Below are 14425 nucleotides of genomic sequence, written 5' to 3' on the forward strand. Positions count from 1 at the left end.
CTTGTAACCTCATACACTTATACAGGTACACAACATATCCCAACATCATCGCGTCCTGCACGTTTGTTGATTGCTTCACCGCGTCAAAAAATTGCGTCACACGCCACTATTCGGCCTTGTTTTTAACTCATTCCACCGAATGCGGCTTTTTTTGCCATATTCGGCCGAATATATTCGGTTACCGATTAATCGGTGCATCCCTAATATTTACTCGTCTGTTAAGTGAAGCTACTTTTTAGTTTAGTTGAAAGTCGATCCATCCAATACCAAGTCGTAGAATTGGCCCAACCAATACTCACATTTTCTGGATCAATAATTTATTTTTATTTTTTTTTAACTACTAATCCGACACAAAACAGGACGGAGTGTGACAATATAAATATCCATCATCATAGCAGTCCGTCGGGCACGACAATGACTGTTTCATTTGGGTCGGATCATAGACCTAAATGTCCATACTCCTTTTTATTGCATACAAAAACGTATAATATCAATAGCGCAAAAAACCAAGCAAGAGCAAAAACTACCATTTGCTTTCATTTCCGGAGTTTGTGAACAAAAACCACCAAAAAAAATTGTGATAATAAAAACGGATCAATTTCATCACTGTAGTGTCGATCACACACGAACATACTTGCCATCAGACCGGTTGATGCATCAATGCTCCCACACCATTCACATTCAAGGGCTCTAGCTTAGTGTTTTTGTATCCTCATACAGTGTGAAGTGTTGCATGTTTAATGCCCCAGTGATAATGGTACTTGTAAGACAGTCTATTTTCCACCATGGGGGTGAGAATTAGATCAATATGCTGCACTGTACATAAGCATCAGCCACTAACGAGGACGCTACATTGTTAGAATGTGTGATAAAATACATTTAATCACTGTAGTACCGATCATATACTGACACTTGGTCACATACCCGTTGATTACTGTAACATGTTTTTTGTGGTGTGCAATAGGGATGTATGTTTTTGTTGTATTATATCTTCCATCTATACCAGGGGTCACCAACACGGTGCCCGCGGGCACCAGGTAGCCCGTAAGGACAAGATGAGTCGCCCGTGGGCCTGTTCTAAAAATAGCTCAAATAGCAGCACTTACCAGTGAGCTGCCTCTATTTTTTTAATTTTATTTATTTAATAGTAAACTGGTCTCCCTTTGCTCGACATTTTTATTCTAAGACAGACAAAACTTAAATAGAATTTGAAAATCCAAGAAAATATTTTAAACACTTGGTCTTGTTTAAATTAATTCATTTATTTTTTTTTACTTTGCTTCTTATAACTTTCAGAAAGAATTTTAGAGAAAAAATACAAACTTTAAAATTATTTTTGGATTTTTAAAACACATACCTTTTAAATTCCTTCTTCTTTCCTGACAATTTAAATCAATGTTCAGGTAAATTTTTTTTTTTTTTTTATTGTAAAGATGTAGATTTTAATTTAATTCTTCATTTTAGCTTCTGTTTTTTCGACGAAGAATATTTGTGAAATATTTCTTCAAACTTATGAATAAAATTAAAAAAAAATATTCTGGCAAATCTAGAAAATCTGTAGAATCAAATGCAAATCTTATTTCAAAGTTGTTTGAATTTCTTTTAAAATTTTTGTACTGGAAAATCTAGAAGAAATAACGATTTGTCTGTTAGAAATATAGCTTGGTCCAATTTGTTTTATATTCCAACAAAGTGCAGATTGGATTTTAACCTATTTAAAACATATCAAAATTCTAAAATTAATCTTAATCAGGAAAAATTACCAATTATGTTCCCTAAATTATTTTTCTTTTTTCAAGAAGATTCGAATTAGCTGGTTTATCCTCTTTTTGGGTTGAATTTTAAAAAGTCGAAATTGAAGATAAACAGTTTCAAAGTTTAATTTTTTTGAGGTTTTCTCCTCTTTTAAACCGTTCAATTAAATGTTTTTCTCATTTATTCTCTACAAAAAAACCTTTCGTAGAAGGAAAAAAAATGTACAACGGAATGACAGAAATACCCTTTTTTTATATATATTTATCTGTTTCTATATATATTTGTGAGAAATCATTAAGATGATCAGTGTTTCCACAAAGATACATATAATTAATAACAGTTAAAAGGTAAATTGAGCAAATTGGCTATTTCTGGCAATTTATTTAAGTGTGTATCAAACTGGTAGCCCTTCGCATTAATCAGTACCCAAGAAGTAGCTCTTGGTTTCAAAAAGGTTGGTGACCCCTGATCTATACACAGTGAGCAATAAAGTATTTACTATTTTGTTTAATACACTTTACTTCTGTTGCTGTATTAAAAACCTGCTCTGCAACAATGTAATTTCCCCATTGTGGGATAAAAATAAAAAAGCTATCCCATCAATTCGCCCACACCATTCACATTCAAGAGCATCCGCTTAGTTTTTGTATCCTCTTACGGTGTATAGTGTAGCATGTCCAGCTACTCCTTGCCTTCAGAGCATCCCCTCTTCATTACTTCCAGAAACAGCTGGGTGTGGCATGATTTTCCCCTCATGAGACAGAGTAAAGTTTCCTAAAGGAATGGGGTCTGATCAGCCCCCGGCTTCGTGGAATTTGGATAGTATACTTACATTTTGTCTTGAATGTAATATCCCAACTATACTGAATTACAGAGGCTCCAATAAGACAACATTCCTAAAATGTTAGACGTTTCCCAGACCTGAAGTATCCCCATCTGGCATGAGCAACCAGGCACTGAGTCATCTTGGCTCTTTGTACTCTAATGGAAAACACTTTTTTTTGTTTTAAATTATCAAATATTTTCAAAAATGAATCCTCATTTAGCATGACCTACAGCAGACTAGCCGGACTACCATCTTCTATATTTTGATTTACCGACAGTCAGTAAATGTTGCACACGTAAGCATAGATTTTGATACTAAACGGGGACAAACTGTATTGGCGGCAGGCTAGTAGCAAACAAGTTTACTTGTATAGGCCATCCATCCATCTTCCGCTTATCAGAGGTCGGGTCGCGGGGGCAACAGCCTAAGCAGGGAAACCCAGACTTCCCTCTCCCCAGCCACTTCGTCTAGCTCTTCCCGGGGGATCCAGAGGCGTTCCCAGGCCAACCGGGAGACATAGTCTTCCCAACGTGTCCTGGGTCTTCCCCGTGGCCTCCTACTGGTTGGACGTGCCCTAAACACCTCCCTAGGGAGGCGTTCGGGTGGCATCCTGACCAGATGCCCGAACCACCTCATCTGGCTCCTCTCGATATGGAGGAGCAGCGGCTTTACGTTGAGTTCCTCCCGGATGGCAGAGCTTCTCACCCTATCTCTAAGGGAGAGCCCCGCCACACGGCGGAGGAAACTCATTTCGGCCGCTTGTACCCGTGATCTTATCCTTTCGGTCATTACCCAAAGCTCATGACCATAGGTGAGGACGGGAATATAGATCGACCGGTAAATTGAGAGCTTTGCCTTCCGGCTCAGCTCCTTCTTCACCACAACGGATCGGTACAACATCCGCATTACTGAAGACGCCGCACCGATCCGCCCGTCGATCTCACGATCCACTCTTCCCCCACTCGTGAACAAGACTCCTAGGTACTTTAACTCCTCCACTTGGGGCAGGGTCTCCTCCCCAACCCGGAGATGGCATTCCACCCTTTTCCGGGCGAGAACCAAGGTGCTGATTCTCATTCCGGTCGCTTCACACTCGGCTGCGAACCGATCCAGTGAGAGCTGAAGATCCCGGTCAGATGAAGCCATCAGGACCACATCATCTGCAAAAAGCAGAGACCTAATCCTGCGGTCACCAAACCGGAACCCCTCAACGCCTTGACTGCGCCTAGAAATTCTGTCCATAAAAGTTATGAACAGAATCGGTGACAAAGGACAGCCTTGGCGGAGTCCAACCCTCACTGGAAATGTGTTCGACTTGTATAGCCCTTAATCCCAAATGTCTCAAAGGGCTGCACAAGTCACAACAACCTTGGCTCAGATCCAACATCAGGGCAATGTATGAATGACGATCAATAGTAAAACTATTTTTTCCCCTCATACACAAATGCAATGATTATTAACTCCACCCACTCAGACATAATGAAATTATTTCTCAAATTCAATCTGTAAGCTTTCATTTATTTTTTGTGTCGGCACAAGAATTTGATTTCTAATGGTTAAGAAAGCAGGAGTCAAAAAAATCCATGTTTTTTTCCCCAGACTTCATAGAAAACAGCCACATTTTCGAGATACTATATTACATCAGGCAATAGCCAAAAAATAAAGTACAATAGTATGTGTCATACAAACAATTCACAAATCTGTGGTGTGTCTAATGAAGAATGCAGACACACCTTAGCAGGTTGAAGGGAAAAACTGAATCAAGCCAGAGATGTGGACTCATAAAAGGACTCATTTGTTCTGGCATTGCATAAATGTTTACGCGGCATTTACAACATGTGCGACTTGCGTAAATAAACAGAGCAAAAACAAGTCTGTCCAACATCTGCAGTTGTGATGACGCGCGATGACGCAACAGTGTCACACAGCGGACAGAAAGCTTTTTCCTGGAGACAATACCGGCTGAGACATGACCTTGTCTGACTCCAAAGAACACGTTTCCCTTAATTTCCAACTCCTCCCTTGTCTACTTCTATACGTTTATCCAAACATCACATGCCGCCTATTTGCAGTCGCTTTGGTTTCCTTTTATGCATCTGACACTGAAGACTCCTTCCTTCCTCACAGTTCGGACAGGCAGGAAACTTAAGACACAAGGGATGATGTTGACAGTGTGTGGCCGCGATAAGAACACACACTAGGAGCCTTTCCAACTCCCTCCTGGAACATTTTAAATATGTTTCTCCCCATTGAAGAACATTAATGGCGATAATGGGCTCTATTTTTTATCTTTTTTTTTTTTCTTTTTTCCTTAGCCTCAGTCTCCACCCGCTCTCCAAGGCCCAGGCTAAGACCGATTTTTTTTAATTTCATTTTAATCTTCTATTCCCCCCCCCCCACCCGTTTACCTGTATTTCATCTTTTTTTGTAAGGGGCGCTGGAAGCCGGCAGACCCGTCAGCGATCCTGTTATGTCTCCCTGTCATGTTTGTCTGATCTTGAATGGGATTGTGCTGAAAATTGTAATTTTCCTGAAGGAACTCTCCTGACGGAATGAATAAAGCACTATCTAATCTAATCTATTTTTTCAAGTTTAGTAACAAGACACCATTTCTGCTCTCAAGTTTGCCATAGCATTATTTCTCACAAAAGTTAACACTTAACATTTCAGCACCCAATGTTTGGAGATATATTTACATCAGTAATCAAAGTTAAACAAACATTAAGTGCAGGGTTCCCGTGACATGTAATAGATTGCGGCAAAATAAAACATGCATCACCTTAAAATAGTGCTTTTGTTTTGACATTAAAACAAACTCAATATATTGTATTAATGATTTACGATAAATGGTAATCAAGATAACCACAGTAAAATGGGCCAAAAATGGGCCTTAGCCCTACGGTTATAAGATACACTGCCCTAAATTACGCATTAAGGATAAAGAGTTTCACAGATTATTCAGTTATACAAACAAACTAAACGATTGATTACTAGTTATTTTTTTCTTAATAAAACTTGGTTAGATTTTAGTGTGTACAAGTACTTTTTGAGCACATTCACCAATACACAATCAATCAAACCCTCATATCTGTATTCTCAGCTCTTGCTTGCCAGTGACAGTCACAACTACGGTACCAGGCTAGCCCAAAGAGGTGCGCTCACCCGTCTTAAACCCAAAAGTGATGTTTTGAAAAAGACTAATGTATCGGGCAATCACTTTCTGGAATAGACTTCCACAATATCTGCTATCAATCACCAGCATAGTGGGCTTTAAGAATAAACTAAAAGGAGAAGTATTGCGTAAAGAGATTATTTTAGATTGTACCTAATGTCATGACTGTTTTTATTGACTATTGAATATTTTATTGATTATGGGATAAGCAGCAGAAAATGGATGGATGATACTTTTTCGTCACTTATTGTTTGTCTTTGGTACACTAATGTGTTTTAGGCCATTGGTTCTTTGTTTTATTTTTGCAAAAATGTATACAGTATATCTATTTTTATATTGCTATTTTTATCTTTGGTATGAAAATTAACAACATCTATTAGTATTTTTTGGTTCTTTGTTGTTGCTATTTTTGTATTATGACAATTTATTATTGGATCATGTTGTACTGCATTTTAATCGTTTGTTCTGTGGTTGTGTGATGTTTTTTGCCTGGACCCCAGGAAGAATAGTCTCCACTGCGGTGTAGACTAATGGGGATCCTTAATAAACTAAACTAAACTAAATGTTTACTTATATAGCCCTAAGTCACAGGCCCTGACCACATCTTCGGCTCAGATCCCACATCAGGGCGAGAAAATCCTGAACCAAATCGGACAATGAGAAACCCCCCTAGCATACACAAAAATACATATTACATTTTCACATTTACAGTTTTACAAGGCAATGCTTCTCAATTATTTTAATTTATGTTAGATAAAACTTTCAAACTTACAAAATATATAAAAATTTGTGCAGATTTTTTTCTATTAAAATAGGATTAAATATAAAAATTTGTGCCGATTTTTCTATAAAAAAATATAGGATTAATGGCTACAAAATGAACATGATTAAGCTTTACAAAAGCATTTTTTTAAGCATGTTCCAAGGTTACACACCCTTGTACCAAACATGACGCCCTGTGGTCACATGAGGGGCTTTTAACCAAATCAGAGAGTATGGCCAGACAATGTTACATGATTGGTCAAAAGCACCACACTGACTACCAGGCAAATAAATTTTGAAACCAGATTGGGTATACGCTTTAAATGGTATTTCCACTAGCAGAATGCGAGCGCCATCTACTGGTACACCAAAGAAGTCTAAATATGTACTGTACCAACTCTGGCCCGCGGGCCTTGATTTTGACACAACTGGGCTGGAAATTAGGGGGCACAAAAAAAAACAATCGTGATTCTTATTCAATTTTCTACATCAATTCATCCATCCATCTATTTTCTACAACTTGTCATTTACAAAATTGATTAAAAATATTTTCGTTTTGTAAGAATCAATTTTAGAAAAGGATATGAAGGCCAGGAGCTTTTTTTTTTTTTTAACTTGTTTCATTAGAATTATTATACCAAATAAGAGGCTCCAGAAACCCCTACGCCCCACTAGGGACAAGTGGTAGAAAATGGATGGATATTGCGAAGATCGGTTTCAAACGAGAATAGATTCAGAATCGAATAGTCAACCCCAAAACTGTTATAAAAAGTGTGACTCCATAAAAAGGTATTGTGGAACCCCATTTGTATGGCTTCATGGGGTCCTCTGGACCCCATTCTGAAAATTCCTAGCGCCAACACAATTCATTTGAATTATACCAAATATATGGCGAGCATCCGTAGGAATTGAGAATCGATTCTGAATCTAGTGGTCCTCCCCGGAATCAGGATCAAATTGTTTACAACTCTTCATAAATAAATAAAACCAACTACTCAAAATGTGACAAACATTGCATCACATTTAAAGCTGAACTGCAATCACACAAAATGACAGGTGTGTCTCATTCCGCTTATCAGTTGCATGAAGGGGAGAAGAAAAAAAAAAAATGAGACCATGCCAAAACGCGCGGTTTTTTTCCTTGCCAAGGCTCCAGATGGTGTCCACAGACAGCACCCATGCTTCACAGTATAACAGAGACGTGGAACAATATGAACAATGATGGCAATGGATGAGGTGTGGTCATATATTGATTGCGCGTGTCAGGGCAATTATTCTCAGCTTCTAATTTTAGACGAGTTGTGGGACCTGATTGACGAATAATGTGAACACACATCAGTGGGTGCCTGTAAGGCTGCACGCGTGTGTGCGTTCTTGTATTTCTACTCTTAAGACGTCAACAAGGAAAAGGACCTTCCATGTGAACAAGTTAAGACAGAAATCATGGTCCCAATACAGAAAACCATTGCATCTAAGAGCCAAATACTAGAGTCCGTGAACAGTGCTTCAAAGTAAGGATTTTTAGTTGACTTAATGTGCATACAGATGTAAACATTGACATGTGCAAAGGCAGCAATATATGATAAAAGACGGCAGCTAAATAAGGACTTCCCTATTCATACCCGAAAAAACCTGCCAGGTGAACAGCGGATTTTACGACTGCCGGTGCTGACGTAAGACAACCTGCATCCCATATGTCATCATAGGATGAAAACACTATAAAAGTTAGTTCCCATGATTGTCACACACACACACACTAGGTGTGATGAAATTATTCTTTGCATTTGACCCATTTCCCTTGATCACTCCTTGGAGGTCAGGGGAGCAGTGAGCAGCAGCAGTGGTCGCGCCCAGGAATAATTTTGGGTGATTTAACCCCCAATTCCAACCCTAGATGCTGAGTGCCAAGCAGGGAGGGAATGGGTCCCATTTGTATGTGGTAGTAAAACTATAGTGGCCATTAACAGTTTGCTTCCACAGTAAAATTATGACTTATTTTGCCAAGTGTAATTCCGATTATAATATCGCCAACGTTTTCCTTACACAAAAGGGCATAAAACTAAAAATATAAATTTGATCTAGAGATTTAAATGATTGTATGTATAAACTGGGACCAACCTGATAGAAGCCCTAAAGGTAAAAAAAAAAAAAAAAAAACTACTGAACAGGCCAAAAGTTTTGACACCTCATTTACAACTGATGGTCCCAACCCCCATTGATTAAGCAAGACATTCCACTAATCAACCCTGATAAGGCACACCTGTGAAGTGGAAAAACATTTTATGGTTCTCATAAAATTGTGACTGAGTAAAATTACAACTTTTAAGCTTTACTTGTAAAATTGCTAGCCTTGAGTAAAAATTCCTACTTTGATCATATCGCACAAATGTTAAGCTTTTCTCCCCAAAATTTTTTGTAAAATTACGACTTATAACGCTGCCAAAATTACAAGTTTTTCTTGTGAAATACAAGTTTTTTTATATTGTCATAGTATGTATATATTAAGGTTATCCATACGAATCTTTACGTATCTAGAAAGGGTGGTCCTAAAGAGTTCGGAGTTTGAGGTCTCCAGAAGGTAAAAAATACAAGATTGTGTGCGTTTGTCAGTTAGTGCAAACATGGTGATGTGTGAACTTGCACTACACAATTGACCTCATGCAGCTAATCACCTAATGAGAGTGCACAGTACACACACACGACTTGCCTACTTTGTGAGGACCCACATTTGGTCAGTAGGTTGTGAGGTCCCCACTTTGCCAGAACACACACACACGTTTAAACTAACTGACTGACTGACACACACACACACACACACACATTGGTTGTGTGCATGAACTTGCACTACCAGTTGACTTCATGCCGCTAATCACCCAATGAGTGGGCACAGTACACACATATTCCCTACTTTGTGAGGACCCACATACGTTTGAACTAACTGAGACACACACACACATTATGATGTGTGTGAACTTGCACTACACTGTTGAGCTCATACAGCTAATCACCTAATAATGAGTGGGCACAGTACACACACGCCTTCCTACTTTGTGAGGACCTACGTTTGGTCAGTAGGTTGCGAGGGCCCCTCTTTGCCAAAACACACGTTTGAACTAACTGACACATTATGGTTGGGGGTGTGTGAACTTGCACTACACAGTTGACCTCATGCAGCTAATCACCTAATAATGAGTGGGCACAGTACATACACACCTTGCTTAAGTTGTGAGGACCCACATTTGGTCAGTAGGTTGTGAGGTCCCCCTTTGCAAGAACACACAAGTTTGAACTAAATGACTGACACACAGCAAACATGGTTGTGTGTGAACTTGCACTACACGATTGACCTCATGCAGCTAATCACCTAATAATGAGTGGGCACAGCACACACACACGTCTTGCCTACTTTGTGAGGACCCACATTTGGTCAGTAAGTTGAGGTCCCCCCTTTACCAGAACACACACATTTGAACTAACTGACACACACAGCAAACATGGTTGTGTGTGAACTTTCACTACACTATTGACCTCGTGCAGCTAATCACCTAATGAGTGTGCAAGTACACACATACACATTTTGCCTACTTTGTGAGGACCCACATTTGGTCAGTAGGTTGTGAGGTCCCCCCCTGTGCCAGAACACACACACAGTAAACATTATGGTTGTGTGTGTGTCTGAACTTGCACTACACTATTGACCTCGTGCAGCTAATCACCTAATAATGTGTGCACAGTAGACACACACACCTTGCCTACCTTGTGAGGACCCACATTTGGTCAGTAAGTTGTGAGGTCCCCCCTTTGCCAGAACACACACACGTTTGAACTAAATGACTGACACACACACACCAAACACTTGTGAGTGTGTGTGTGAACTTGCACTACACTATTGACCTCGTGCAGCTAATCACCTAATGAGTGTGCACAGTACACACACATCTTGCATACTTTGTGAGGACCCACGTTTGGTCAGTAGGTTGTGAGGTCCCCACTTTGCCAGAACACACACACACGTTTGAACTAACTGACTGACACACAGCAAACAGTTGTGAGTGTGTATGTGTGAACTTGCACTACACTATTAAACTCGTGCAGCTAATCACCTAATGAGTGTGCACAGTACACACACACGTCTTGCATACTTTGTGAGGACCCACATTTGGTCAGTAGGTTGTGAGGTCCCCCCTTTGCCAGAACACACACACACACGTTTGAACTGACTGACACACACAGCAAACATAGTTGTGAGTGTGTGTGTGAACTTGCACTACACTATTGACCTAGGGCAGCTAATCACCTAATGTGTAGACAGTACACACACATCTTGCATACTTTGTGAGGACCCACGTTTGGTCAGTAGGTTGTGAGGTCCCCACTTTGCCAGAACACACACACACACACACGTTTGAACTAACTGACTGACACACACAGCAAACAGTTGTGAGTGTGTATGTGTGAACTTGCACTACACTATTAAACTCGCGCAGCTAATCACCTAATGTGTGCACAGTACACACACACACACACACATCTTGCATACTTTGTGAGGACCAACGTTTGGTCAGTAGGTTGTGAGGTCCCCACTTTGCCAGAACACACACACACACACGTTTGAAATAACTGACTGACACACACAGCAAACATAGTTGTGAGTGTGTGAACTTGCACTACACTATTGACCTAGGGCAGCTAATCACCTAATGAGTGTGCACAGTACACACACATCTTGCATACTTTGTGAGGACCCACGTTTGGTCAGTAGGTTGTGAGGTCCCCACTTTGCCAGAACACACACGTTTGAACTGACTGACACACACAGCAAACAGTTGTGAGTGTGTGAACTTGCACTACACTATTGACCTAGGGCAGCTAATCACCTAATGAGTGTGCACAGTACACACACATCTTGCATACTTTGTGAGGACCCACGTTTGGTCAGTAGGTTGTGAGGTCCCCACTTTGCCAGAACAAACACACACGTTTGAACTGACTGACACACACAGCAAACAGTTGTGAGTGTGTGTGTGAACTTGCACTACACTGTTGACCTCGTGCAGCTAATCACCTAATGAGTGTGCACAGACAGTACACGCACATCTTGCATACTTTGTGAGGACCCACGTTTGGTCAGTAGGTTGTGAGGTCCCCACTTTACCAGAACACACACGCGTTTGAAATAACTGACTGACACACACACAGCAAACATTATGGTTGCGTGTGCGTGAACTTGCACTACACTGTTGACCTCGTGCAGCTAATCACCTAATAATGAGTGGACACACACACACATACCATAATGTTTGCTGTGTGTGTACGCTGTGCCCACTCATCATGAGGTGATTAGCTGCACGAAGTCAGCCGTGTAGTGCAAGTTCACACACACAAGTAAGTGATTAATTAAGGAAGGAAACTTCACACAAGCTGAAAATGACAAAATAAAAGCCCAAACTCACCTCCTTCACAGTCAGAGGCATGCAAATCCTGTACTCCTTCAGCAACATCTTCTCGCGTGTCCCGATAGATGTCTCAGCTCTCAGCGGGAAAAAAATAAATAACCAAAAAAAGCACAAAAAAAAAAAGAAAAAGAAAAGAAAACTCCTCTGCAACGTGACAGCGACAGCGGAAAAGACGGCTTCCGAAGTAAGGTCCGACCCGGCGTGGGCGAGTCCGACAGCGGAAGGTGTGAGCGTGGCAAGGGAGCGGAGAGTTGTGGCTTCTGTGCCTTTTATGACGCGCCACGGACACGCAGCCCGCGAGCACTTCCGGGAAAGAGTTGGGCTGGCGCTTCAAAATAAGAGCGTGTGGGGTTTACGCGTGAGTTGCACAGCCAGTTCGAATTAAAATGAAATGAAATTAAATCAACAATATGATTTGCCCGAGAAGCTGGATAGGACAAAAAATAAAAAATAAAAAAAGAAGAATTTTATTTCGGTCCAGTGGTTCCCTGGAGGTACGTGAAGGTATGCCAAGGGGTATGTGAGATTTTTTAAAATATTCTAAAAATAGCAACAATTCAACAATCCTTTATAAATATATTTATTGAATAATACTTCAAGGAAATATGAATTTAAGTTAATAAACTGTGAAAAGAAATACAACAATGCAATATTCAGTGTTGACAGCCAGATTTTTTGTGGACATGTTCCATAAATATTGATGTTAAAGATTTTTCTTTTTTTGTGAAGAAATGTTTAGAACTAAGTTCATGAATCCAGATGGATCCCTATTGCAATCCCCAAAGAGGGCACTTTAAGTTCATGATTAAGGTATTTTTCGGAGTATAAGTCTCTCCGGAATATAAGTCGCACCTGCCGAAAATGCATAATAAAGAAGGAAAAAAAACATATATAAGTTGCACTGGAGTGTAAGTCGCATTTTTTGGGGAAATATATTTGATAAAACCCAACACCAAGAATAGACATTTGAAAGGCAATTTAAAATAAATAATAGTGAACAACAGGCTGAATGAGTGTACGTTATATGAGGCATAAATAACCAACTGAGAAGGTGCCTGGTATGTTAACCTAATATATTATGGTAAGAGTCATTCAAATAACTATAACATATCGAACATGCTATACATTTACCAAACAATCCGTCACTCCTAATCGATAAATCCGATGAAATCTTATATGTCTAGTTTCTTACGTGAATGAGATCAATAATATTATTTGATATTTTACGGTAATGTGCTAATAATTTCACACATAAGTCGCTCCTGAGTAATAGTCGCACCCCCGGCCAAACTATGAAAAAAACTGCGACTTATAGTCCAAAAAATACGGTACTTCTATGTATAGAAATCTTTATTTATAATTGAATCACTTGTTTATTTTTCAACAAGTTTTTAGTTATTTTTATATATTTTTTTCCAAATAGTTCAGAAAGACCACTACAAATGTGCAATATTTTGCATTGTTATACACTTTAATGAATCAGAAACTGATGATATAGTGCTGTATTTTACTTCTTTATCGCTTTTTTTCAACCAAAAATGCTTTGCTCTGATTAGGGGGTACTTGAATTTAAAAAATGTTGACAGGGGGTACATCACTGAAAAAAGGTTGAGAACCACTGATATAATCAACAATTTTGTGTGATCAATTTAAAAGCACAGATGATACATATTAACAATCATACACATACACACAAAAAGAAAAATAATCACCGAAAAAGGAATAGACTGAAGCCAAGGCTTCTATTTGTCTATCCTACTGGTTCTCAACCTTTTTTCAGTGATGTACCCCCTGTGAACATTTTTTTTAATTCAAGTACCCCCTAATCAGAGCAAAGCATTTTTGGTTGAAAAAAAGAGATAAAGAAGTAAAATACAGCACTATGTCATCAGTTTCTGATTTATTAAATTGTATAACAGAGAAAAATATTGCTCATTTGTAGTGGTCTTTCTTGAACTATTTGGAAAAAAAGATATGAAAAATAACTAAAAACTTGTTGAAAAATAAACAAGTGATTCAATTATAAATAAAGATTTCTACACATAGAAGTAATCATCAACTTAAAAAACCCTCTTTGGGGATTGTAATAGAGATCTATGAACTTAATTCTAAACATTTCTTCACAAAAAAAAGAAATCTTTAACATCAATATTTATGGAACATGTCCACAAAAAATGTAGCCGTCAACACTGTTGTATTTTTGTCACAGTTTATGAGCTTACATTCATATTTTGTTGAAGTATTATTCAATAAATATATTTCTAAAGGATTTTTGAATTCTTGCTATTTTTGGAATATTTTTCAAAAAAATCTCACGTTCTCCTTGGCATACCTACAAGTACCCCCCAGGGGTACGCATACCCCCATTTGAGAACCACTGGCCTGGAACATCAACGTTCCAAAAAATCAATGGAATGAAAGTAATAATTTTCCATTATTTCACCTTTCAAGACT

General features: G+C 39.1%; 1 protein-coding gene across 1 annotated transcript in view; it reads right to left on the reverse strand.

The window, feature by feature from the left end:
- LOC133538693 (cytoplasmic phosphatidylinositol transfer protein 1-like) overlaps positions 1–12216 on the reverse strand; it is a 155445-nt gene extending 143229 nt beyond the window's left edge. The window contains exon 1 of the mRNA XM_061880406.1: positions 11969–12216. Within this exon, the coding sequence (XP_061736390.1) occupies positions 11969–12016 (48 nt within the window). The 5' untranslated portion in view covers positions 12017–12216. The remainder of the gene's footprint in view (positions 1–11968) is intronic.
- Between the last annotated feature and the right edge of the window lie 2209 nt (positions 12217–14425).

The sequence above is a fragment of the Nerophis ophidion genome, linkage group LG20 (genome assembly GCF_033978795.1).
Source record: "Nerophis ophidion isolate RoL-2023_Sa linkage group LG20, RoL_Noph_v1.0, whole genome shotgun sequence".
NCBI classification, from domain to species: Eukaryota; Metazoa; Chordata; class Actinopteri; order Syngnathiformes; family Syngnathidae; genus Nerophis; species Nerophis ophidion.